Source organism: Epinephelus lanceolatus, chromosome 11 (assembly GCF_041903045.1).
Source record: "Epinephelus lanceolatus isolate andai-2023 chromosome 11, ASM4190304v1, whole genome shotgun sequence".
Lineage (NCBI taxonomy): Eukaryota > Metazoa > Chordata > Actinopteri > Perciformes > Serranidae > Epinephelus > Epinephelus lanceolatus.
The window spans coordinates 31,891,082-31,917,801 of record NC_135744.1 but is presented as its reverse complement, the minus strand read 5'-3'; the positions used below and the strand labels follow the sequence as shown (position 1 = coordinate 31,917,801).

Genomic DNA, 26,720 nt, shown 5'->3' with positions numbered 1-26,720 from the left:
AAAAACTCAACAGCAATATCCCTTTCGCAAAATCATGACAAGGTTACTCAAGATAATCTACAGACCTTGTTGTGAGCAGTTTCATTTAGGAAATATTTTCTTATATCCAAAACTACACCTGCCAATGGTATCACTGTGCACAAGGAAACATGCATCTACTGCTAGCTTACCTAGCACCACTGAGCTAGCTAATGTTACAGCTCACCTAAGGAGGACGTCATTAATGTTTACATCTTGATCTGTCATGAGCAGGAGCGTCTTGTTCATGAGTAGATGCACGCTTCCTTCTGCACAGTGATACTATTGGTGGGTGTAGTTTGGTAGAAAGAAAATAGTTCCTACATGAAACTGCTCATAACAAAGTCTGTAGATTATTTTAAGTAACCAGGTTATAATTTCTGGAAAGAGACTTTGCTGTTGAGTTTTTTTAAATGTGTTTTTTAGTTCCATTATATTTGAGAGAAGACAGACATCCCTACATCCGATATCTCCAACACTCTGCAACTCACACCAAAACAATCTAGATTAATAAATACCAAAAGAGGGGAGAGTTAAAAATGTGTATTTTTGATTTTGGGTGAACTGTCCCTTAAAGTAATAAGTCTTGAAGGATGAATATAGAAATGTCCTGCTGAGACGTGTTTGTGATAACATCATCTGATCTATAAATAGTGTCACAGAGAACGTTTCCTGCATACTCTAATTAGATTTGACCTATTTAGAATAAAATGTAGATTACTGGAGATGATGAAGGAGAAAAGGAAATAGTTTTACACTTAAGATTGTGCCCACTTTCCTTGTGAAGCGGTGACCTACTTCCTGCAGATATGAGGCATGAGTGCAGTACATAATATTTGGTACAGAGTTTTTGAGAAGGAAAACACTTAAGATTGTAAATCCACACAATACAACCGTGAACCACTTCCTGCCCTGCTGCTGTTTATAGAAAAAGAAAAAAAGACTAGGTCTATAATTAAAGTTTTATTAGATCACATTATGAACACAATTAAGTGAAGAACGTGACATGACAACTTGAAACGTGACTGGCAGAACATTATGTGTCCCTCTGAAGCAAGGAAATAAACTGTAAAAATAGTTGTTTAATTGAGAGTAAATTAACTGGTGATTCTTTGGCTGCAACCTTCAAATCAACTCACACCTGCATGAAAAGAATAACTTATAGCTTCTTCTCGTGCTCAGTACATCACAGAGACATCGCTAAGTATTCAGTTATAAAATAAGATGTGTTGATGTGTCACTGACTCATCTCTGCTCATGTATGTGGGTGATTTGTGACCAAAAAAAAAGTACCCTCTTGACTGCAAGGAATGACTACAACTGGTGTTTTCCCCCCATGTGTTTCAGTTCCTGAAATGAATCGCTGACTAGGCAAAGGAAAATATAAGTCACAACACAGATTCAACCTGCCTTCCATTGACACTGGCTGTAAATTATTCTATTTACCCTGGTCACCATCTCCTCTGCTCAGTTTATCTATGTTACTTGTAAATAAAAGAGCAGGTATCATGCGTCAAGCCTGAATAATCCCTCTCTCTCAAAGGATCAAAAGCCCTCCTCCCTTTGTTCCCCTGCAGCTCTGGTATGTTTGCACGTCATGTGTTTGTGTAACGACAAAAAGAAGGAAGAAAACCCACACGGGCCACACGAAGCCACAGCCTCCAGTGACATCACATCATGTCATGTCGCGTTCCTGTGAAGACGCATGCAGTTCAGGAAAAACAAGTTTGGAGGCATTCTGTTTGTTACCCTCCCTTCTTAACTCTCTGTCTTCCTCTTGCTCTTCAGTGTGTAAACACATCCTGACAGTATCCTCAGGTGGTTTAATTGACTATGTCTGCCAAGCCGATCATGGACTACTCTCAGCCTTTCTCAGTCCTAAACGAGAGACTGAGACCTAGAGTCACTACCAGCGAGCAGCTCTACTCCTCTCTGACCAGACTGGAGGGCAGACAGATGAACTCGCTCAGGAACAAATCTTCATCTTGCCGACCTGCAGTTCTGCCAACACAACCAGAACCAACAGTCTCAGTGTCCATAACAGAACCAGAAGACCCAGAGGAACCTGGAGACGACTCGGAGCAGGAAGATTTGGTCTCTGATGAAGGAAGCTGTGCTGATCTGTTGAACACCTCAAGCCTCCTCGCTGAGTTAAATTTAAAGGACTTTGGTATAGAGGAGCTCGTTGACGAGAACAGGAGCACCTCCTCGTCTGAGGAGAAAGACAATCCAGGTGAGCTGACCTCAGGGGGGACAGGTCAGTCCGAGACAGAAGCCTTGGAGACTGACGGTGGAAGCTCTTTCCAAAGGAGCTACCTAAATGGGACTTTACCAGACCTGATCAAGAGTGGCAGGCCGCTCGGCAGACGGCGAACACTGGGACATGTCACAGACACGGTAGGATAACAGTCCTTATATATTTAAAATGAGGGTTTGTTGCTGTCCTGGAAAATCTGTCTTGTGCAGTGCATGAATCTAAATCTATTCTGCTGCAGACAGGCTAGTCAAACAACAAAACCTGTTATACAGGGAGCAGCCAGATTCTCAACCGTCACTCAGGAGTGTATTTACAAAAACACAGCATTAAAGATGCAAATTGTCCCAAAAAAAACAAGAGATCTTCTCCCTCATCATAATGAAGTATAATCAAAATTAGTTTGACGTCAGAGCACTGTAAACTTCAGTCTGCAGTGAACTACGTTTATGATTTTACATCTGCTGATGACAGGGCTTGATTTGTTGTTGGGGGTTGAGATGGAAACAGTGTTGGTGGGAAATGTTTTGTGCCTCACACTTCATGTTAATAACTTTAAACACTCTGTCATCTTGGTGTGTCTTTGAGTGTGTTTGTATGAATGCATTCATTTGTGCTGATTGCAGCGTTTGATTAATGTCTGGGCTGGTACGACTGGATTTCTTGCTATGGTTTCACTCAGGAATCTAGATTAGCAGTTTCTGTTTACACTGTGTAAAAATGTCACAATGTACTTTCTTTGTGCGGGCCTACAGTTATCTACGCAGCAGAAATGTGGTGACTTGTAAAAAATGTACTGATATGGTCTTCATTGTTTGCAGCTTAAAGAAGTACGCAGAGAGGTGGAGCTGTCTCGGAGACGAAGCATCAAGCTTAAAGCACAGGTGGACAAACTGCAGGAGGGCAGAGATGGCCCGGGATGGAGCCATCACAGAGAGAGGGTATAAGTTACACACAGTACCAGGACTTCTGTTGTACATCTGCAGAACTCTTTTTTTAAATAATTCCTGCCTGTTCATTTCTATCCCAGGTGACAGAGGAGGTTCTGTCTGTTCTGCGGCTGCTGCGCCCGCTGACAGAGTCACAGTCCAGCCAACGTGAACCCCCTCAAGGGGAAAACCAACTGGATGCTTCACTGGCCCAGCTGCAGAATGTGGCCCGCGAACTGGCAATCCACCACACCAAAGAGGTGAAAGCAGCACCCACTCAGATAAAGCGCCTTACCCCTATCATATTAATCTCAGGCTGAGTTGATTTTATTGGGCAGGTCACCTGGGAGAATGTTTGCTTTGTACATACAAATAGAACGAAGGTTCCTGATAAGGCAGTATAATGAAAAACGTTTCAACGACTTCATGTTGTTTCTCATTATTTTGAGATAAGTAAGTCAGTATTTTGAGAAAGTTTCTCATTATTATGACCTCCATAAAAACGGACCTCCATAAAAATCCAAATATATTAAAGTGGAAACAGAAACCTTTTAACCCCGATCCAGCCCCAGCAATTCCACATGGTATTATTGTTGCCACCGCTGTTGCAAAGAGAACTGGATCGCTTTTGGTTTTCCTCAGAGCCGAGCAACTACCACAGTTTCCACAGTTACTTTGGTTGTCCCCTATTTACATTACACTGATACTCTTTGTTAACCGCGGATAGATGCCAACAGCTACTGGGAATAACAAATCTGTATCCTCTTCCTGTTTTGGTTGCACAATGGTTGACGCTCTTGCTTTGTGCTGTAAATTAAAGCCTTAATTTTCTCAGGGGTGATCGTACCCTGTGACTGACAGAATTGCAGAGTCAGAGAGAGGCAGTATTAGCATAAGCCTATGGCATTTTACATTGCAAAAATTAGCCTAAAGGCTAGCAGACTTTCCTCTACTCATATGTTTTAAAATGCTGTTTTGGGGGGCTTTATTGTCTTTACAATTTAATGTTCCTAAACTGTGAAATAAAAGTAAATAAAAGCTTCATTTTCTGCTTCGCTGCGGCGTGTAGTTACATTTTGGTAGAGGTGCATAATACGCTACGGCGTAGGGTATGCATCTATGCAGAGCCTTTATTTTAGGTATGGTGTAAATTCGAAGAAGAAGTATAAATCCTGCTTATAGGAGACCAATCTAAACACTGATGGGGTCATTATTCTATAGCCATGACATTGTCAACATTTACTTAATGATAAGTTAAAGTGAAACACTTCTATTCCCACTTTAACTTGATACAAGTTGTGGCATCTGCTCTATTTAAAGATGTATTCACTTGCCAATTAAAAATGACTCATTAATACATTTTTGGCAAAGCAGCAAGGAATTTCTATTGTCAGCAGGGTAGTTTTAATATACTGTAAGCCCTGAGGCCTGTACATAGATATTAAAGCTCAGGTGATAGACCACGTGTGCCCTCCTGATGAAGCATCATCCTCATTGTTAAGGTGTCAGAGCTCAACTATGTGGTCTGACAGGTTTACACGCGGCAGTGTCAGTAATCTGAGTCTGTCTGGTTTTTACTGTATGTTAGAGAAAGTCACAAGATGTGTGACTGATGATGAGATCAAATCAGAATCCTGTAAAAGTACAGATAACAGAGAGTGAAGTCAGTCAGGTTAAAGGCAGAGATGTGACAAAACATAACCTGCCTCCTGTTGGTTCATTCAACAGTTCAAATCCGGCAAAGACGAAGCAGCAGAGGACAGCGCTATCCTGCAGCAGGCGTTACGGGACAGAGACGAGGCCATAGAGAAGTGAGTACACGCACACATGATGCACACAGTCACCTTCTCTAAATAACCGATGAATCAGGGGGGTGAAAAGGAAGCTGAAAGACATGAATCTATTTTTGAGGAATGTGTCGTTCTTTCTGTTCCACCATGCAGGAAGAAGGCGATGGAGGCCGAGCTGCTGCGAAGTAAAACAGAGATGATGTCACTGAACAACCAGCTGCTGGAGGCGGTGCAGAAACGTCTGGAGCTGTCGCTGGAGCTGGAGGCCTGGAAGGTAAAATCTGAGATGGGCTTAATGTTTAACAAAGACAAAACCAGTGAATAAACTCAAATAAATAAAAAAAAAACTAAAATCTAACATGGAGTCATATTAAGCAAAATAGAGATAATGTGAGAAATCTGGGAAAGTAGGACACAGTGTATATATACACACACACACACACACACACACACACACAGCCTAATTAGTGTAAAGTTCACACGTCACTTTCAGGATTCAGAAAGTATTCAGCTGTGAAACACACACAAAACAAACTCAATTAAAACTCCCACACATTACAGCAGCACATCCAGGCGTTACTGCCAGCTGGTAACCTGCCACAGTGTTTTGGCCTCAGGCCCACGTGTTCAGCTGGTGAGCACCAGGCTTCCTGCAGAGTTAAACTGAAACAACACTGTACTTTGCTAGTGTTGTCAGGTTTACTGGGGAGAGCAGCGGTGTCACAAAGTGTTGGCCGTTTGGAGCTAAAATGCCAAAATGTTATTGTCACAATTACATGATTTGTATTGATCAAATCCGTCTCTGGTTATAATTTTCATCTTAGTTTGTTTTTCAATCTTTCAGTGATCTGAAAACACATCATCTCATAGAACATCAAAGTCTACTCGCTTCCAAGTCGTGAAATGTTAAAAATGTGAACAAGTTGGATGTTAAGAGCCCATTTTTAAGAAATATTTGTCTTTTCTTTACTTCTAGCTCTCTGTGTGTACCTTTATGTTTTTTTTTTTCGGTCACACAGTGGGAGACAATTTCATTCTTTCTTTACAGACGATCCCTGTGATCTGAGAGGTAAAGTTAAGGGACTGTATGAAAATTATTGAGGTGGGGAGGGAGGTAGGATCTTATTTTTCACTGTTTAAAAACTATTTTCTTTAGGGCCTCTCCTGTAAAAAAAAAACTTACAATGTATTGGAATAATAATCAGTGGTCACCAAAAGACACATTATTTTAGATTAAATATATTCTAAATAAAAGGCTAAACTTGAGTTATAATATGGGCCAACTTAATACGTTATACTTAAAGGTTTGAAGGTATACTATGCAGGAATTGTTGGCTGCTGTTTGCAAACAGTATCGCCAGAGAAAGTGAAACCCAACCTCGGCTTTGTCCGCTTGGCATTTCGCCTTGCTATATTTGTTTCCTCTTGGAAGTGTGCTGCTGCCTACGGTCTGGCACCTTGTTGCTACCTTTTCATATAGTCCAACCTCGCCTGCACGCTGTGCCCAGGAACGTCCCAAACACAGCAAAATAGGAGGAAAATAGGGCCGATCCAAAGGCTTTGAAGCTTCAAAGTTTCAAATGTTGGTAATCAATGTCCAAATCAGTATTTAAATGCTACAAATGGTCCATAAATTAAGAAACAATTATCCAGCATTATTTATTCACCATCTACATAAATTATTATTAGTAATTCTCAGACAAGGACATTTAAAGTTAGTGACAGTTTTGTGACTCCGACTTGCTCTCATCTAACGTCAGTCACAGTCGGTCCTGCACTACTGAAACTGGAAAATGTTTGACCACAGATGACAAGATGTTGCAAGTCTTGAAAAGTATTCTTCTTTATTCTAGCTATTATAGCTAATGTACGACCTGCATGCTAACACAGTGGCTAACTGTCACGTCATTTTTGCTGCACTGACTAAAAACCGATGATTCCAGCTTTGAGCTTGAGTATTGAGATATTTCTCACTGACACATCCATCCCCAAAAATTGGAAGTCAGGACAGCCTGAGAAGGAACAAAAAGAAGAAGAAAGTAATGTTTATACTGTTCCTTATTTTCCAGTGGCTCCTGGTGTAAACTGATCTGAAACATAAAACATAAAGAAAAATCACACACTCACAGCTTTAAAATCTGGCTTATTAACACATTTTATCTTGTCCCTCTTTCACCCATGTCCTGTCTCTCATCACTGTTTATAGTCTTTCATTTGCAGATTTTTTAAAGTCAGTATTTCTCGTGCTCTGACAGCCTGCTTGTTTTCCTTTGACTCAGGAGGACGTCCAGCTGATCATCCAACAGCAGCTTCAGATGCAGCAGCAGGCGGAGCAGGCCCAGAAGAAGCCCTCCCGCCTGGGAATCCTGAGGAGAAACAACAAGCCCCCCATCCAGCGGCCAACCAACTTCCCTTTGTCTGTGCCCATCCCACCCACTACCAACTCCAACCAAATCTTCGTCCCCAGATCTGCGGGTTCTGCTTCTCCGGCTCCCAGCACGCCTCCTTCCTCTCAACGCAACTGGAGGGACAGGCTGAGGAGGACCAAGAACAGTCATCCAGGAGACCAGGATGCAGCAGGGCAGGAGTCAGAAGGCAGGGTTGACGACGGCTTCCAGGTTGTTTCACTCGATTAAAACACTGATAACTTTGCACTGAGTGCATTCATCCTGATGCACAAGGCTCATTTAAAGTCGCCCTAGAGTGAAAACTGTGTTTGCCTATTGTCACTTTGTGGTTTGACCACATGATGTGTGTGCAGAGTTGGACACTAAAAGGCTGTTTGCAACCTGGACCTGGAAGTTTCTAAGAACCAGCCACGATATGAGCTGGTTGAATTCTCTAAACGCTAAGGGAAGGAGCTTTAACGCTTCCTTTTTTTTTTTTAAACCTCCTTTAACTTAGGATACACTGGACCTTCCTTTACGAAATGAAAAAAGATAATGCAGCCCCACCATTCCTTCCTTGCATAATTTAAAGCGACGCACCATTTGGCCGTTGACAAAAACAACACTAACAGGGATTCATGTCGGTAAACATGAGTGGACAGGAGGGTGAGCATGAGAAACCCTTCTTAACGTGACAACCGTTTTGTTTGACTTTTGTGACTGTGGCCTGTATTCCTTTTTTTATTTCAGTTCCGGCCTTGGAGATGAAATGATATTTTTCACCGGTTTGTCCGTTTTTATACAGCCAGCATGAAACAACATCATAATAACACACAGGGCGCAGTATCTAAGATGCACATTAAGGGTGTTATCAATCTTGGTCCTTTTCAGCCCTCTAAGTGGACTCAGAGCAGTGACTCAGCATTTTTTGCGCATATGAGAACTCAGACCCCTCTGACTATTCGAATGGACTTTTCAGTGATTTAGGAGGCATCGTGAGTCCAGCAGTTAAACCTCTGAAATGAACAATTTTTTTTACATAATCTGGATTTTCTCAATGAGGGCGGAGTCGATGTCATCTTAAGAAGTTTAAACAAGCTAAAATTATATCAGACAAATTATCATTCCAAGCACAGTATTTTTCTTAAAACACATCTGAAAGGGATCTTTTGTGTATTAGTGGGAAAACATGCTTTGGATCTTTAAAGTTATGAAGCATAACTGTGATTGTGAATGAGCCATGTGATTGTTTAATACTGTAACACTTGAATGCCTTACATTTAATCTCTTGAATACTGTTGTAAATAAATAAAATTCTTACGGAAGTGCTCCGTCAGACCCCTTACAAAGTCAGACTGCAGTCTGTTTGTCACTACATCACTTTAGCTTCTTTACCGTCTGCACTTCTTGCATTTTCAATGTTCAAAAGAAAGATGACTAAACTTTGTTGCAGATCATTTTATTGTATAATATCAGTTTGTACATTTTCAATAATATATAATCCACTCCTATATGCTTCTTGCCCACATTTAAAATTTATATATGCCATTATCTAGAATGAGTGCCACCATTGTGGCAGCATATTCAACAAACTGAGATGTATATAGCACAGCAAACTTACACCTGATGACAAGAGAAAAGGCATGCTCATAGTAAAACAATATACAATCATGAACAGATGATTAGTCTTCAAACAGCTTTTCAGTGACTACATTTACATGCACGCTAATACACCATTATCATTTCAAATAGGACAATATTCCAGATTTTAAGGGGGTGACGTAAACAGGATATTCTGTGTGGACATTCTGAATTAGGTCTTATTGAGAATGTACCATTTTTCGATTAGGATGTGCGATATTATTCGGGATCTAATCGCAATATTGGGGCATGTATAGCGCATTCAGAAAAGGTTTTTACCACAGTTTGCTCTGTGGATACGGCGTACACAAACCAACTTGCCAACAGTTTGCAAGGCTGTGGAGTAAAGATGCATGGCCAAGAGAAAAGCCTACAATTCTGGTCAAAAGGAGAAACATTATGAAAGATCTGGGTATCAACAAATATCAAAAATATCTCAACACCAACCTTTTCAAAAAGGTGGTTAAAGAAATGAAAGAGAGAGGCTGTGTTTGCACGGTTGAACAAGTCCACCACCAGTGGAGAACTTTAAAAAATAAAAGACATGTTAGGGCACGTTGATCGGAGTGCGCACGGCTGCATGTAAACAGGAATATTAGTGAGATAGTCATTTTCATCATCCATGTCAACGGCTTAGTAGGAATACTGTCTTTTTCAGAAAGCTGGAACGATACATGCATGTAAATGTAGTCAGTGTGACTGAATAAATTCACTCTCCTATATTGTTGACAGAGTTCCCCTTTTTGATAGACTCTTGTCCCACTGCAACACCACAGAAGCTGAAGCAGGGCCTGCATTCAAACGTCAGCGACCACAACAATTTATTCCTATGTGCAACAAGACAAATCTGTCCTGTTTTTCTTTTTCTTTTTTTTGAGGACGAGGATACACGTCTTCACTAACCGGAACTTTAGAAAAAGAATAAAATAAGTAGAGTTTCACTCAACTTAAGTCTGATAATTTAAAGTGTTTTAGACTTCTGTATTCACGTCAAACGAACATAAAACACTGATTGTTGTAAACATCTAGTGCCATGAAGGGATACACCCTCATCTGCGAAGCTTCCTTGTGAGAAAATTCACACAAAACTGGCAACCCAGCTGCCAATCTAAAGTCTGCTAGTTATTATTGTAGAATAAAAGTTTTTTGTTTCTTTTTCTATCAAGTTTTACAGAAATGGAAAAGGAGCTCTTGACAAAAGAGGCACACGTTTACAACACCCTGCTTATTCATACAGATGGCAGTTTCACTACTGGACAGTACTGCTCAAACCCATGGTAACAGAAATGATAACACTAGTACGATTAGATAACGACATACATACATTGCAGCATATATTTATGAGATACCCATATAGCTTTGCGCCTTAGTTGTAAAGATAAGTTATAGGGGATAATAAATCGGTAAAACATGTTTCATCAAAACACTGATTGAACTGACCAAATACAAAGACACAACAACATTACCACGGCTTATTGCCAGACAGACAGAATAGTATAAGTGTTGAGTAATTAGCATATCCACTTGTAACCTGAGATATTCAGGAAACAGATTGTGACAATACTGCATTTGAGTTTTTCAGCTCGGTTTTCGATTATGATTATGTTGGCATAAAAATATAACTAGCGCTCTCAATGACCTCGAGTTGTGACAAAGTCACTGACCTGTAAATCCTCATCTCTGACATACAGCGGATACACAGAGGAGAGGAGATGAGAAATTAAGTTCCAAATCAAAATATTCAATATATCACTATCAACATCAAAATATGTTTCTACAACAAACCATCTGTACACACAGAGTCAGCATTAATGCCTCCTGGCAGAGCTCAAACCTCCTGAAACGGCACCAAACTCCCTTGGGCAAAGAGTCAACTTTAGTTTTGCACATTCTTCACTCAGCTTCTCAGATATACAGTATTTGTTTCATTCCAGTGCTGTCACGACTTTCACATCTGAACATCCTACTGCTGGTCCACTTCATCAGTCCCAGATTGTACTTGGCCTAAAGCCACGTTTCTATCATACTGGCATAAATGTTTAATCATAAAGAAAGCACTGTGCAAATGAGAGTTTCTTTGGATTAGTACATCACCTCCAAAACAGCCCCGTTAAGTTATATATTGTCGACCTACTGAGCTAAAAATCAATGAAAACACATCTAGAAACCAGCCAATCTAGTAACACTACCTGTCTGGCAGAGATACCTAGACAAAAGAAAAGTTCACCTACGCTACACTACACTAATATCTTTAAAAGGTAAGGACTGCTCTAAAAGGGTGAGTTTGGTCCAGTGTTGGGAATTATTAGCATCATTAATGGCTCCATTCACTCTTGCTGAAGCTGCTGAATACTAACCGTCATTTCCAGTGAGGGCACGCTCAGGGGTGCTGAGCGTTAAAAAAGTTCTGAGGCGTCGGCAGGAGGCAGCTAGGACTGGAGGAAGGAGATGATGGAGCTGATGAAATCTAAGGGTTTATCTGCGTGGATCCAGTGGCTCGCATCTGGGATGTACTGGATGTCAGCATAAGGGAACAGCCTCTGGATTTCGGGGTAATCCTCAGAGCTGGATCAGGAATGAAGACACAGAGAAGGATGGATTAAATTATCAGGTTAAACAGGGTGGTGTGAGGGCGAAGGAGATGAAAGGAAGATGAACAGATAACGGTAAAAAAGCCAATTAATATCTAGAACACTGCTGGTGTGTTCACTCATTCGGTTACCACTGAATAAATGTAAATGAAAAGTGACTAATCATGTTATCAGGGGTGTTGTGGAGGCTTTTCTTAAGATTTTAGCTGGTTAAATTGTACATTTACTGTCATTTGGGTTTTCTATTTATTATATATAAATGCAGCATATATTTATTGGGTGCAGCCTATCTATCTATCTATCTATCTATCTCTTTTATATCATATATATAATGTCATTATTCTGCTCTTATGTATCTGTTGCTATAGAACAATGTACAGTTTGTGTCTGAGGTGTTTTAAACCTGATATAAGCAGAACTGGCTCCACCCAAAAACAGCGTGGGTCCGTCATAGGAGTTGTCAAAGTTGGGGAAGCTCATGATTTCATCAAGGTGCGCTGAGATGGCCTCCAGGTTGACCCTCCAGGCATAGTGGCCGTTCTGCTCCACCAGGTTAGTCAGCAGGAACTGACGCACCGAGCGCTCCTGAGGGTGGGACAGACACTTTCAGACTGATTTAAAAACAGACTAATTTTTAGGGTCAGAGTTTGACTTTAAAGCAGCTACAATCAATATTCTTACATTAACAATGGATCACATGAATGCTTAAACCCTGTTTACACCTGGTATTTACATGCATCTTGGGTGATTCCATCACAAGTCCGTCTGTTCATGCCTGGCATTAGAATGCGTATCCATGTGACTGGATCTCACTTCCCCGCTCCGTATGCAAATAAACACATGAATCACTTCTGTTTGCAAAGACCAAATACACGGTTGTTGTTTTTAAGCCGTGGTAGGTTTGTTGTGCTCTATGCACACTTACAGCCTTTACCATTTATAAGGAGTAAAATCTTAAAGGTTCGGTGTGGAATTTAGGGGGATATATTTGAGTAAGAGTCAGTGTGTTTTTGTTACCTTAAAATGAGCAGTTTACATCTACAAAGGGAACGCGTCCTTGTCTATGGAGATTGCCATGTTGCACTGCCATGCTTCTACAACAGCCCAGAACGGACAAACCAAACACTGGCTCCAGACAGGGCCATTTATGTCTGTCACCGTAGCTAGCAGCCCCTCTCTGATGAGCCGCATCAGAAAAACAGGGTTGGTTTGTTACAGAGAGGTAGAGACCTCTGCAAACAATCCAGCTCCCAGTAAAAACCTCCTGAACATCTGGATCTTAAGTTATCAGAGAAAAAAGGTGAGAACACATTAGCAGGTGGTAGGTTAGCAGCCTTTATCCAACATGCTGACATCATTTGAGATGAACTGCGTCTTACCTGGGAAGTGGAAGAAAGCAGGTGGCAGCAGCAGGGGGTGGTGACAAAGAGCCACGGCCACCTCCGAATGTGGTCTGAGCAGTTGGATCTCGAGACACATTGAGGACGCATTTGGTGCATTCACACCTGTACTTGGAGATGTCTACTTATGATCCAACACCAAGGACGCATGTTAAAACCAGGTGTAAACAGGGCCTTACAGGTGAGGGGTGTTGCTTGTACTGATGAGGCCAAAGAGAATTATCACCTGCCTCTGCACAGTGTCTCTCAGCCTACATCTCATTAATTTGGTTCACAGCACACAACTCCACTGTTTTGATTCACTCTTACTGCGCTCCTAGGGTCATTTTCAGCCACAGCAGGCAGCTGTATTCATAAAAACAAGCTCTAACAACTGGCTGTACAGTACTTGCTTACCACCAAACAGCTGACAGACACAATTAGAGACGAGCTGATGCACCAAGTTCGACAATTAACGGCTAATGAGATAGACATTTCCCTCAGGAGCTGGTATAGACCAAAAGCAGAGCTAAAGGGAGAGTGAATATTGGACTTACATTTATCAGGTGGCCACAAAAACGACTCTGCTGAATGCTAATATCATTCTGAATCTCCAGGATGTGTACAGAGACAACTGGTTCGACATATCAACTTTCACATCTGATATCTAACTATATACTATTTCAGACAGTGAAAAGCGTGAAATCAAAAAGGAGTCCTGACCTTGACCAAAGAGCGCAGCTGATCCTCAGCCATCCGCCTGGCAGTGGAACGTGGGATGTCACTGGAGATCTTCATGTCCTGCATGGCCTGGATGTAATTGCGGAAGTTGGTGCGTGTGGTGGTCTGGGCTGGACTGATGTCCACTACCACCAGCCTCTCCACTAAACTAGACTACAAACAGACACAGATAGGTTGTGGTAAACAAATGGGACAAGAGGTGACAATGGGGGCAAACCAATAACAAAATGAAAACAGGACAGCGGGGTGTGGCATGAAGAGCAGAGGAGGGTTATTAGGTTCAGAGAGGATGAAAATGTACAGTCAGAAAGGTCAGGTGGCATCCAGCAAGAGGACCGTAGCGTCACCATTATTTCATGGTGACATGTCTCGGCTGCTAACCTGCGTCAGGGCAGTCGTCATGGCCGTTTTCCCTCCCATGCTGTGGCCGATAAGGATGCACTTCTCAATGCGCAGTTTGGTGAGAAGGTGTTTCAAATCATTAGCCATCGCTTCATAGGTCAGCTCCGGGCTGTGAGGGCTGGTGCCATGGTTACGGGCATCTACAGTCAGCACCTAACTGGACAAAGGACAGTTAGGACACTTGGAATGGTGGGAAAGCACCAACAGAGCGGAAACAAAAACACTTTTATATCAGCTGCATCGTTTTTTTTTGGCCCCAGCTCAGGATAGTGACAGCACAAACAGAGGCTGTATTGTGCACACGAGGTGATGAGTGTCTTTAAGTAAGCCAAAGAGCAGATTATCTATCAGTATTTATTACAATAGCACAGACTGCTGGGGTGTTGTATCAAATGACTGACAGCACACTGGTTGATTGTGCATTCCCATGCCTGCTTTTGTATGAGGTCTAGTGTCAGGCTGCTGGGAACAAACTCAAACACATAACGGTGAACTGTTTTTGGTGTAACGACAGACAGGTGTGATGTTTTCATCGCTGCATTACCTTTCGACCTGTGCGCTGCACCAAGGACTTCGCTATTGAGTGGAAGTTAGATTTGCTGCCAAAGAGGCCGTGGAGAAACACCAGGGGAGTGCTCTCTCCCTTCCCGTCAAAGACATCATAGGTCAAGCTGACTGGCTGGCTGAGGAAAAAAAAAACCATCCATGTTGACGAGTTAGTATCCGGTGATGAGAATTGTGTCACAACGACAAGAACAGTGATACATCTACGTAATAAAACTCTGCAAACTGATTAAACTGTCAGGGAGTGGGACTGATGCTTCGACTAGGTAAAGAAAAAATTGCAGAGATTCCTGTATTCACTCCTTTAAACAGGATATCGGGATATTGAGGCAGCAGTGGCAGCATTGGTCAATGATTTGTGACATATTTGATTGAAAATGTTTTGCTTCCATCTACTGGTACGACATTAGGTAACCATACATGTACAGATACATTACTTTTTAAAAAGTTTATGTAATCTTTTATATGAAAACATATTACCTGACATGAATGTGTACATCAGAGAAGTCACTTTAAATTCAAATGTGCCACTGCAGATGTTAAACCAAAAGAAAACAGGGGGAAGACACAGCTATGTGACCACCTACTTAATAATGCAATACAATATTTGAGTTTTATAAAAAGGTGCTGACTCAACTGTATTAGGGTTGTGATTTACGGTTGTGTTTTATTTATTCAGCCTATAAAATGTGACAAAATCGTGAAAAGTGGACATTTCAATGTCCCAGAGCCTGAGGTGACATCGTCAGATGACATATGTTGTTCAACCAGAAGCCCAAAAACCCAGAGATAATCAATTTGCAACAACATAAACCAGAAAAAGCACATAAAATATTCATATTAGAGAAGCAGGAACCGGCAAACACTTGGCCAACTGCTTGATAGATTACTTCAATGACTAATCTGCTGTCAACATTTTGTTGCCTGATGATCAACTAACTGATTAATCAGCTAATCCCTTCAGGACAAAACTCTATGATGATTTCATGGGCCCTGTTGTGTGTATTTAATCCTCATCTCTTAGAAAAAATTGAACTGTACTCTTCACAGATCCAGAACTTGACTGTAATATATTAGATTGCGTTAGCTACACCCCAGTACACCTGGTTAGATCTAATGCAGTCTGGTGCAACAGCTCTGCAATAAATCAGAGAGGTGTTTTACTATCGATAGAAATGGGCTGGACAAAATATCAAACACTCAGTCTAAGCAATATTGCAGACAATAAGTTGAAACAATCCCTCTCCAAGGCAGCTTTCACAAAAACAGAACAGTGTGACATTCATAAATGTAAGGTTTAATAAAGGGGGTGTGGTGTTAGGCTGCATTCATTTTAGCTAGGCTTACCTAATAAACTGGTGGCTTAGCGATTATGTAGCACAACATATCATCTATTACTGTACACAGTATTAACTATCATCGTTTTGTGTCGCTACATAAGCTAAATAAAGCAACAGACAGAGCGTCTGTAAATAAAATCCTGTGTGACAATAGCTCAGCTGGAGGTTAACCTTCTTGCTAACCAGTCGACTGAATGTCATTTATATAAACTGTGTAAAGTTAACGGTTAATGACGACACGAAGACACGACACGGTGACAAATTCCAACGGTTAAATAACGAAAATTTTTTAAAAAAGAGAAACGTTAGGCTGTCATGTCCCCCCAGCAAAACCAGCACCACCACGCCACAGCTCAGGCAGAGAGAGGGCATCAGTTAGCCGGGGAGCTAGCAGGGATACCTGGATGAGCAGGCTGATCGGACCATGGGAGCCACCCCGCAAACATCCTGCTGTCCGGGGAATAAACGACACAACGGCCGGCTGCTCAGCAGTCCTCTATGGATATAGCGACACAAAGCACTCATGGCAGCATATGCTCCGTTACCGGGTGGTCTACAAACAGCATGTGCGTTTAAAAACGGCCACAATGACAGCAGGGACTCGGTGAGTGTGCGTGCACAGAGTCCCGGAGGTCGAGATTGAAAGGAGCCCCTGTCAACAGCTGAGCCGCTGCGTCATGACGTAGCACGCACCGGTGATTAGCGTGTGTTCCTTTCCCTGAGCGTGGTCTCGCAGGCTCAGGAGCAGCGCTGTCTCTTTAAAGTAAATATCCAGATTGAAATGAACATAAATAATGTTTTGTTTAACACTACAGAGCAGTCTTTAATCTTAGGGTAGCCTAAATATTTGCACTCATCTTGATTAAATGTCTTTATTAAAGGAAAAACACAGTAAATTATAATGCCATATAAATTTTGCAAGGCGGACTGCACTACATTATCCCTTTCATGCATAGTGGTCACTACAGTGCACAGCTATTTAAAAGCCATTCTCTTGTATATGCATGGGTTTTGATCCTGTAGTTGCATTTAGTCACTAGAGTACACCCTTGTGCATCATGCTATACACTGCCACCCATTGGCCAGGTGGTGTTAGTGCAACACAAATCTCTTAAAACCAAGATGGCCGACAGAATGCAAGAAATGTTGTGCAGCTCAAGAATATCTTGCCAATCTTTCTATAACAGCAGACCCTGGTGGGTAAATAAAATCCGGAAAAATCAAGTAACATCTAAAGAGTAATACTGTTGCTAAATTTCCCAAGTATTCACTTTATGTTGTGAGGAAACTACAATTAATCATCTGTCCACTGAATTGGACATCATGCATTGCTGGCTATATTTCCACTACAAATAATAGTATTACTGCAGCTTTGTTGTTCTTAAAATGCTTCATTGGCAGTGATTTTCAAAGCTGTAAATCAATTGATTTATGTTAGTAGAATGTAATTTACAGTTTTTGTAACAGAAACAATATTTTGACAGTATTTTTTGGTGATTTTTGCAGAAAATGTTCATAGAAAAAATGATAAAGTTCACTAGAGGGAGGCATGAAGAGGATGGAGCTGAAAGAGGGAGGTAGGTACAGGAGGGAGGAGTAGAAAGAGAGAGGGGAGACACTTAGGAGTCAGGAGAAGAGTTCAGCGCTTTTGCATGGCATTGAACAGTATATGAACATGTTAAAATATGTGAACACATTAGTTTAACACCATTAAAAATACATTTTTTATAGATTCACATAATATACATCATTTTTTAAACTGGTTTGTATTTCTTCAGTTGAAAACTTAAATACATGCTGCCCAACCAAGTGGACATGTGAAAAACTCTTTAAAAAATGCATGTTTAAAAAAACATAACTTCATAATTTTTTCATGTCTAAAGAGGAATAAAACACTCAAGAAAAGAAAACCTTGACTGAGGTCCTAATAATTCATGCATGGAAGGGTTAAGGTTACCCCTCAAGGTTAACAGGTGAAACAATAAGCTGAATTTATATGTCATATCTCTGACTTTGTTTGATTAAGCCTATGTTGATTTAAATCGACCCTGAAGTTGTTTACTTTTCTTGATTTCACACGTCTATGTGGATTTGTTTCTTTTGAAACCTTTTCCCCACTTTTTTCCTCATTAATGTGCTGTTCAAAAAGACTATAGTCTAAAGAAAAATTGAGCTGATGCTTACTGTCTGGATGCTCAGCTTCATTACAAAGTAAAGACCACAGTACTTAAGGCTGCAAGCTCAGCAAAATCTGTTCATTTTCAAGTCAAATGAAAGAACAAACTTAAGTTTAAAACTGTCACTGACAATCTCTGTCTATCTTGACACAAATTTAGTTCCATATTCAGTCCTTTAACAGTCCAGGTTCATTTTTAGTACTTTATTTATAGAGATTTTCCTTTAACATACAAGACATGAGCTTAAGTTGCAGTTATATGCAAAAAAAAACAAAAAAAACAAGGATACTGGAGACTAACAACAACCGAAACAAAGAGAAAAAATAAAATAAATATTAGTAGTAGTAGTAGTAATTATTATTAATGATAATTATAATAATAAACTTTATTTATATAACACCTTTCATACAAGAAATGCAGCACAAAATCTTCACATGAAAATACACATAATGGACATAAAACAGACAAAACAATTCAGAAGGACATTTAAAACTATTTAAAACATGGATTAACTGATTCATAAAATCATAGAGTTGTAAATCTGTAAATCAACATTATAAAACCCACTGTTCCTCTCTTAAATGTATTCACTTTGCGTTTGGACACAAGGAGGAAGGAAAAGCAGCACCTAGAATTAAATAAATACGCATTGTTTTGTGCAGTCACTAGGTGGCGCCACAGGGATACGGCTACACCCTCTCACACCTAACAAATGATTTCCTTACTGCACTGAATAAACAGAGCTGCTCATACTGTGAGAACAGCTGGCAATAAACGATCAGGTCACCCATTGTCTCAGAGAGGACACACTGTGGGGATCAGATCTGTGATTGTTTTGATGTTTGGCTGGTGCCGTCACCAGGCTGCTCTGTCATTTTAGAAAAGGTCAAACACCATGTGTTATGTTGGGGACCACTGCTACATTGTGTTTTGCACTGCACAACAAGAAAGTTTGTAGTGTGTTGAATATTTTTATTTTTGTGGTGTTCTCATGTGCGTGGCTCCTGTCATGTACAGGAACATAAAAACAAACGGAGAACCTGGCCTCCAATGGTGGGACTCCAAACATTCATTGCTATGGGAGACGTGTCTGCTGGGATCAAGCATGCTGGGAGCTGTCACCATAGTGATGGCTTCAGACAGAGGCCGGGAGGGGGAGGAAACGATACAGACCCAACCGAGTGAAGAAAAGGGAATCCGTGGATGAGAGAGCATTTTTTATTCTATTCAACATTGTGTCACAACTCCAGTTTTCCTTAAATTGAACACTGCCAGCAAGAAGTTTGTGGTGCTAGAAGACTTTTTTCAGCATCTTCAGTGATGCAGTTATTTGAAATGCTGTCTTTAATCAAATAATTCAAGTTATTCTAAGGGATATTGTATTGGCAGCCTGTTGGAAAATTGCAGCACAATAGCATATTTAGAGTTTATTCACACCATTAAAGGATCTACAGTAAGATAAATCCAATATAGCTACCGGTATCCGTTTACAACTACATTGAAAATACATGCAGGGAAAGAGGGAGGCCAATTGGTTAAAATAAACTGTCCTAATAAGACAAAAATAATAATCTGAGATTCAGTAACCATTGGTCAAGTGAACCTGAGACTGCTTAAAGCCAGAATATGGAACTAAATTTGTGTCAAGATAGACAGAGATTGTCGGTGACAGTTTTAAACTTAAGTTTGCTCTTTCATTTGACTCCAGAATGAACAGATTTTGCTGAGCTTGCAGCCTTGAGTACTGTGGTCTTTACTGTGTAATGAAGCCGAGCGTCCAGACAGTAAACGTCAGCTCCTCTTCATGCTACACAGACCACAGCAAACAAAGTCTTTGTTCTCAACCTGCTCTTTTCAAAGTGGATGCACATGAAGGATTTTTGGCAAACGTGTCATTGCTCTTCCTACATGGTATCTTGTCTGTTTTGAACTTAAATGTTGACATAAAACTTAAACCACTATTTTCATAGAGTCATCATTTAAGTTGGTGATGCTCTTATAGCTGACCTGCTTAAACTGTCCCCACACATTTCATTTTATCTTTTATTAAATGTTAACCCTTTGAAACGTGAGCACCTTGGCTTGATTTCTTTCAAAAACATGGGAAAAAGGCAGTGAGCAACTCAACAGGAAATGACCCAGAATTAGCAAAAATTTAGTAAAAAGTTACAAATAAATTACCAGAAAATTAACAAGAAAACGAAATAAAAAAGCAACAATGGGCTAAACAAATAAATTACCTGAAAATTAGCAATAAAAGTAACAAAAAAAAAAAAAAAAAACAATAAATGGGAAAATGACCTGAAAAAGGGCTAAAATGGAAAAATACAGTCATATCTATTTTATTCCATAACATAAGTTTGAATATAAAATCATATTAATCATAAATATAGTTTTCTGGACATTCATTCAGTCATTCATTTTATTCTTCTAACTGCATAGCTTGGTTTTCTGGACATTTTTCCCTATTTTTTAAGAATCATTTTCTATGAATTTTCTGTCTTTATGTATTTTTATAGCTGATTTTCACTTTATTTTCTTGTCAGCTTTTATCTTTTTCTTGCTAATATTTTCCAAGCAAAACAAAACAACAACAACAAATCAGAACGGTTCATTCAGGTTTCAAAGGTTTAAACAGCACCCTGAAAATAAAATAAAATGACATATTTTACTTAAAGATTAATATCTAACAATATATCTACAAAACATACTATAGTACACTCTTAGCAATGATGCCACAGTATAACACATTTGGTTTTTAAGCCACAATCCAATCTGAGTTATCACAAAGGAGGAAAAACATACAAGGAAAGTAACAGCGAGGGATCGTATGTGGGACATTTATTTAATGACCAGTATACTCTGAGCTGCACTATGAAATCATAAATTGTGTTTCAGCTGAAGACCTCTGCAAAGATAAGTCACCAGACTGTCACATAAACCAAAATGTTATTGATGTCCCGATCTGCTGCCTCCACTGACAGGCCTCAGTGTGTGACAACTTGTGTGCAGACTGCTGTCCCACAAATGTTCAGTCTTTTACACCAAACTGAAGATCACAGAAGTTGCTTTAATAAATGTACAGGATCATTACATGAGCCAACCCACAAGTGTTTTTTAAATCTATGAATGTCCTGTCTGTTGATGAACAAAACAAAAGATCTTCACTTCTGCTTCACTCTAACTTCTGCTTTCACATGTGCACTGTGACAGCTTCAGTGTCCATATCACCTTTATCAACCTTTGACCACTTTGTTTTCATTTAATAGGCTATGGAGAATATTCAGCAGGTTTCAAAAGGGCCCAAATAATAATATTAAATGGTGATAAATATTAAAATATTTATAATAAAAGCCAACTCTGCCTTAGTGTATGAATTTGTCCTACTGTTTTAACAAAGTGCCAAAGTCAGTGGCACTGTTTCTTTATATATGGAGCAGTTTTTAATTTTGTGTTTTTTATGTATTTTGTCTTTTGAAAGTAAAATAAATTATAAAAAGAATTTAAGACAGACACTTTCCTGGAAAGCTCTGTCTCGGAGAGGATTTGTCCTGATATTAAAAGCGGTATTTATTGTTTATCCACGTTATGACATAAATGGTGATACTAGAATATTTCCGTCCAATTAGTTGCTATTTTAGTCTTTCACAACAGCTCCAATTTATCAGTATTTACAGATATAAATAGTTTGACGACTCATTAACTCATAAAAGACAGCTCAAAGCTCCCTGATAAGAGTTGCAGGATTATCAGGACACTCTGGGAGAGGAGAGGAATGTTCTGATTTCAAGGAAAACGTCAGTGCACAACAGCCATCTCTTAAAAGTAAGGGGGTAGGTAAACTCGCTGTCGACATATTAATACCACCAGCAAAACAACCGCATGACACAGCTGGAAAGAACAAAGCTCTGATTGTTGTGGTGCCTCATTTTCTCAGATAAATTATTATATTGTTTAAAAAAAATTAAATATGTGGAGGCTCTGGTCATGTTCATGTTTTTGACTCTGATGTTGGAATATTACTGAATTGCACTGCGGTTCTTTAAGTAACTAATTTAAAAGTTTCTTAAATTATTTTTTATGGAATTACTGAAGTTTTGACTCTGATGGACAACAGCATGAGCCAACATGCTACTTCCAAATAACCAGAGTGATCTGTGTCTTCTTACAAACACAAAATAGAGAGTCTAGAAAAGTAACCTAATATCTTCCTGAGACCCAACTTTGTTTGATATGCAATTTTAATTTCTCCCGGCTGTTTGGATCAGCAATCAATCAACAATATTTAAGTCCCAGTGTCCTCAAACAAGACAACAATAAAGTCCCATAGTCTTCAAATTAGTACTTCCTAATTAACAGCATCTTAGCTTGTTACTCTTGCTAGAATTGGCCAAATTTGTCGCCATTTTGAACTACAAACATTATTAATCATAAATAAACAAGTTTCAACCATAAAATGTGATCAGGTTTTGGACCTTGTCCACATTTGTGTCGGGATCAGCGGCAGACTGACTTGGCAGAGATGGCTGCCATCTTGTTTTTGCATGGATTAGTGTATTGTGCTCTTACTGCCACTTGATGGCACAAATAAGAACGAGGACAACAGGTCTAAGTTCCGCAGAATGAAGTATAAGGTCAGGTAAACCCAAAATGTGATGTTCTTATATGAAGACACAGGGTCTCAGGAGGATACGTAATCAATAAATAGGTAGACTGTACTGTGTTTTTGCTTATCGTGTTAATTTACCTATCTTATATCTTGCATTTTGTGTGGTAGCACTGCCTAATCACATCTCACCTGCAGAATGACAGTAACAATTATACACCGTGTGTTACACTGAATTCATGAAGAAAACTGAAGTTTTCTCACATGCCTCCATAGTGAACGGAGAATACGAAAAAAGGCAGAAATTTCTCGTGAATTGAAGTGAAAGGGGGCTGCATTTAATGACAGCAAAACTACATCAAAAAATCTGAATAATTTGCACAAATATCTGTTTGCAAACTCTCACACAACTCGCGCAGTGTAATCCAAGTCTCATTTATCATGCGTTTTCACTAAAACATTTTTTTAAAGCGTATCAGTGCAAAAAGACTGATGCACAGCCAGTGCCATAACAGAAACACGTGAGGCCGAGTGAGCCACACTACTTTATGGGCATGTGTACAGCTGAGTAGTGTTCCTGTGCTCATATCCACACCAAGTCCAGGCACGTTACTCGGCATGCTACTCTGAGGCGAAAGTGTTTTATATTGGAATGGTTTAGCTAAAATGCATGTGTTTTAGAAGCACTGAGCATAGGACTGGATAAATTAGACTTGGATTACTCTGCGCGAGTTGTGTGAGAGTTTGTAAACAGATGTTTTGATATAGTTTTGCTGTTGTCAAATATGGTCCCCATTGACTTCAATTCATGGACAATATTTGCCTTTTTTGGATTCCCCATTCACTCTGGAAGCATACAAGAAAAACAAAGTTTTCTTCACAAATTCAAGGTAACACACGATGAGTAACTGGTATACATTTTGCAGGTGAGGTATTCTTTATGTAATGACTGATAATTATCTAAAATACAACAGTTTTGTTGACACATGCCTGAGGAAGTGTTTGCAACAGAGTTTATCTGCTTTACACAACTTTACAGTCCATCAGTCAGTGAGGTTAAAAAAATCAGTGATAACCTGAGCTAATGAGAGAGCTAGAGCCTCTATCAGGTGCTTGTTGGACTTTGCCGTTCAGTCATCATCTTGTTTTTGAGAAATCTGCTACCTGTCAACTTCACGTGTTCCTGCTGGAAAGAGAAGTTGACATTCAGATGTTCAAACATCAGTGGACTCAAAAAGAGCAATGGCCTTTATTCTCTTGTCACAGCACTGTTTTGACCTTTTCTTTTTGTGTTTCTGCCCTGTCATGCAAATTCAGTTCTCACTTTGTTAACGTCACAGTGTACAAAATCAGATGCTCACTGATTAACTTCACATTAAGACCCTCCAGTGCAGTGATAATAATGATTAATTTAATTGGTTTATTTCTTCTTCTCCCTTTATATTAAATTATTTTAATGTTTGTGAAAGTTTATTAAAGGTACCCTATGTAGTTTTTGACCACTAGGAGCGCTGTGGAGCAATGTTTCTATTGTGCATGCACACAAGCATGCAGGCAATGTGATATTTGAATTTAGCTTACTAGTTTGTTGGCACTGATGTGCTACTGTACAATAAGTAGGGGTGTAATGATCGATCTGGATCGATTCGATGAACGTGAAAACATTGTTACATATCTTTAAGACACGCCTTTATTTTGAAATTCCCATGACACGTCTGTGGCATGATTTTTGTTCGCGTGCACCTGATCTCTAAACATTTAAACAGTGCTAGCGACCTAGCAGCAGGCAGGCAATGGTGATGGTAGGCAGCCAAGATAAAGACAACGGGAATATTTGCTGATGTTGTGTTGAATCAAATCAAGTTGAATCGTGGCATTCTTTGTGATATCAGAAAATATCAAAGGTGTAACATGCATTTGTATTGAACTGTTCAGTACGAGGTGTTCGGTTCAATACGCATCACAAACTGAACAGTTCACTGAACTATCCCATTACATTTGAAAAGTAAATATACCGCTTAAATTGTGTCCAATCTTGTGTTCTCAGTGCAACTGCACTAAACGTGGCAGCCCACACGACGTTACAAGCAACATGCCGTCTGTCCCTTCCACCCCCAAACCGAAACACTCTGCTGCAGTGAGACACGCCTGGAGGCAGCTGTGCTAAGCTAGCTCACTGCAGTATGGTTCGTAACACCATTACCTGACAAGAAATAGAAGATCCTCTGATAACCTACAGGTCTGACGCTTGGAGCCACTTTGGTTTCATTGTGAATTATGACGGCAATGTCGAGAGTTATGGATATAAACAGTATGTTGCATCTGGTACATGGTCAAAATGTACTGTGCCGTGACACCACTGTGTCGTATCAAACCAAACCATGAATTTTGTGATCTGTTACACCCCCAGGAATATCTTATTGTCGCCCAAATAATCAGTATAATATTGCATCCTGATAAAACTTATGATTTACACCCCAATAATAAATGTTGTAACTAATGACTATTTTCAGAATTGATTTGATCTTTGTTTCTTTTGTTAATTTATGGTTAAATAAAATTTATCAAAACAATGTTTGCTATTATTGCTGGATAAATGACTTAAACATTTTATCACTGGCTAAAACTGATGTCAGATCAAATTGTCTGTCAGTCACCTTGTTGTTTAGCACAACACACATGCCATGATCTGTGACTTTGTTGTGCTTTAGTCTACAGAGATTATACTGTGATTATACTGATAGAGGAATTTGCATCTCTGTCTTCTCCATAATGCATTTCTGCTTGAGTGACTGTTTTGTGCCAGCGTGCACTAATGAGTCCAGAGAGAAATTCTTTATTTGAGGAACTGAAAACTAAAACCTGATGTTTACCAGTTGTTTGTGTGGGTAAGGAACTACTTGACCTCTCAAAGACAAGAATACTGACAGGACAGTGAGTGTCACATTTTTCTGTTGATTTCCACTCACTGATCCACCTTGGTCATTGTCCTTTAAGATTACAGGTATAAAACCTGGAGCAGAGAACTGTTCAGTGTAGCAGGGATGTTACAAGGCTGATAAAGTACCTTTGGTTCTACTTTCTACAGATAAGGCTGTAAAATGTTGACTCAGTGGTGCAAAATCCTCACGGGACCCTGCATCATTTCCTGACTCAGCATAAGCATAGATAATATTGATACTGATCAGTCAGTTCAACCACATCTGTTGTCCTGTTGTACCTTGACCAACAGAGGTGCGACAAAATTATGCTTTAATTGATTATTCATATTTCTAACCTTCTGCTACACTCTGAGCCATCTAGACCTCTCAGGTCTTCTGGGACAGATCTGCTTTGTGTTCCTAAGGTCAAGACTAAACAGGAAGGAGCAGTATTTAGCTTTCATATGCCACATATCTGGAATAAACTCCCAGGAAAGTGCACGTCTGTCCCGCCTTTCACTTCTTTTAAATTGAGGTTGAAGACTTGTCTGTTTGTCGCTGCCTTTTATTAAATTAAATATTTATCCATTTCTTGCACTGCGTTGTATTTTTTTTATTATTCAAATACTTTTAGCGATTTTAACTGCACTGCAACTTTATTAAACTCCATTTTAAATCATCTTAAATTATTTTTTTGATCTTTTGACCTCGTCTGCTATTTTAATGGTGATTTTTTAAAAATTATAAATAATTTAGAATTGAATTTACCTTATATATCTTTTTTCTCTTTATTCTTTTATTGTAAATCTGTATCCTTTGTTATGTTTTTTTTTTATTGCTCTGTAAAGCACTTTGAATTGCCCTGGTGTGTGAAATGTGCTATACATGTAAAGCTGCCTTGATTTGCCCTCCATTCACACCATGAACGGATGCAGAAAAGGCACAGATTGGCACATAAAAAAATCACCAGAATGCAGGAA

General features: G+C 39.7%; 2 protein-coding genes and 1 long non-coding RNA gene across 4 annotated transcripts; 2 read left to right on the top strand and 1 right to left on the bottom strand.

Moving 5' to 3' along the window:
• The first annotated feature begins 55 nt into the window (after positions 1 to 55).
• bicdl2l (bicaudal-D-related protein 2-like) lies at positions 56 to 8,721 on the top strand. Of its 2 annotated transcripts, none has more exons than XM_078172517.1 (6): positions 56 to 2,415; positions 3,094 to 3,213; positions 3,303 to 3,461; positions 4,927 to 5,012; positions 5,145 to 5,265; positions 7,271 to 8,721. In XM_078172517.1, the coding sequence occupies exons 1-6, from the start codon at positions 1,852 to 1,854 to the stop codon at positions 7,625 to 7,627; spliced, it is 1,407 nt and encodes a 468-aa protein (XP_078028643.1). In that variant the 5' UTR covers positions 56 to 1,851; the 3' UTR covers positions 7,628 to 8,721. The 2 variants fall into 2 exon arrangements, with proteins under 2 accessions (XP_078028643.1, XP_033491992.2); XM_033636101.2 differs by having other exon boundaries at positions 1,864 to 2,415; positions 4,930 to 5,012.
• A 1,885-nt stretch (positions 8,722 to 10,606) lies between these two features.
• Positions 10,607 to 16,691, bottom strand: abhd11 (abhydrolase domain containing 11). The gene is made up of 6 exons (XM_033610561.2): positions 16,437 to 16,691; positions 14,677 to 14,815; positions 14,112 to 14,285; positions 13,713 to 13,883; positions 12,014 to 12,195; positions 10,607 to 11,584 (listed from the first exon to the last, which is right to left on the bottom strand). The coding sequence occupies exons 1-6, from the start codon at positions 16,559 to 16,561 to the stop codon at positions 11,449 to 11,451; spliced, it is 927 nt and encodes a 308-aa protein (XP_033466452.1). The 5' UTR covers positions 16,562 to 16,691; the 3' UTR covers positions 10,607 to 11,448.
• A 464-nt stretch (positions 16,692 to 17,155) lies between these two features.
• On the top strand, positions 17,156 to 25,289 carry LOC117263900 (uncharacterized). The gene is made up of 3 exons (XR_004502221.2): positions 17,156 to 17,232; positions 17,543 to 17,613; positions 24,867 to 25,289. It is a non-coding gene; the product is annotated as an uncharacterized LOC117263900 (long non-coding RNA).
• Positions 25,290 to 26,720: the final 1,431 nt, after the last annotated feature.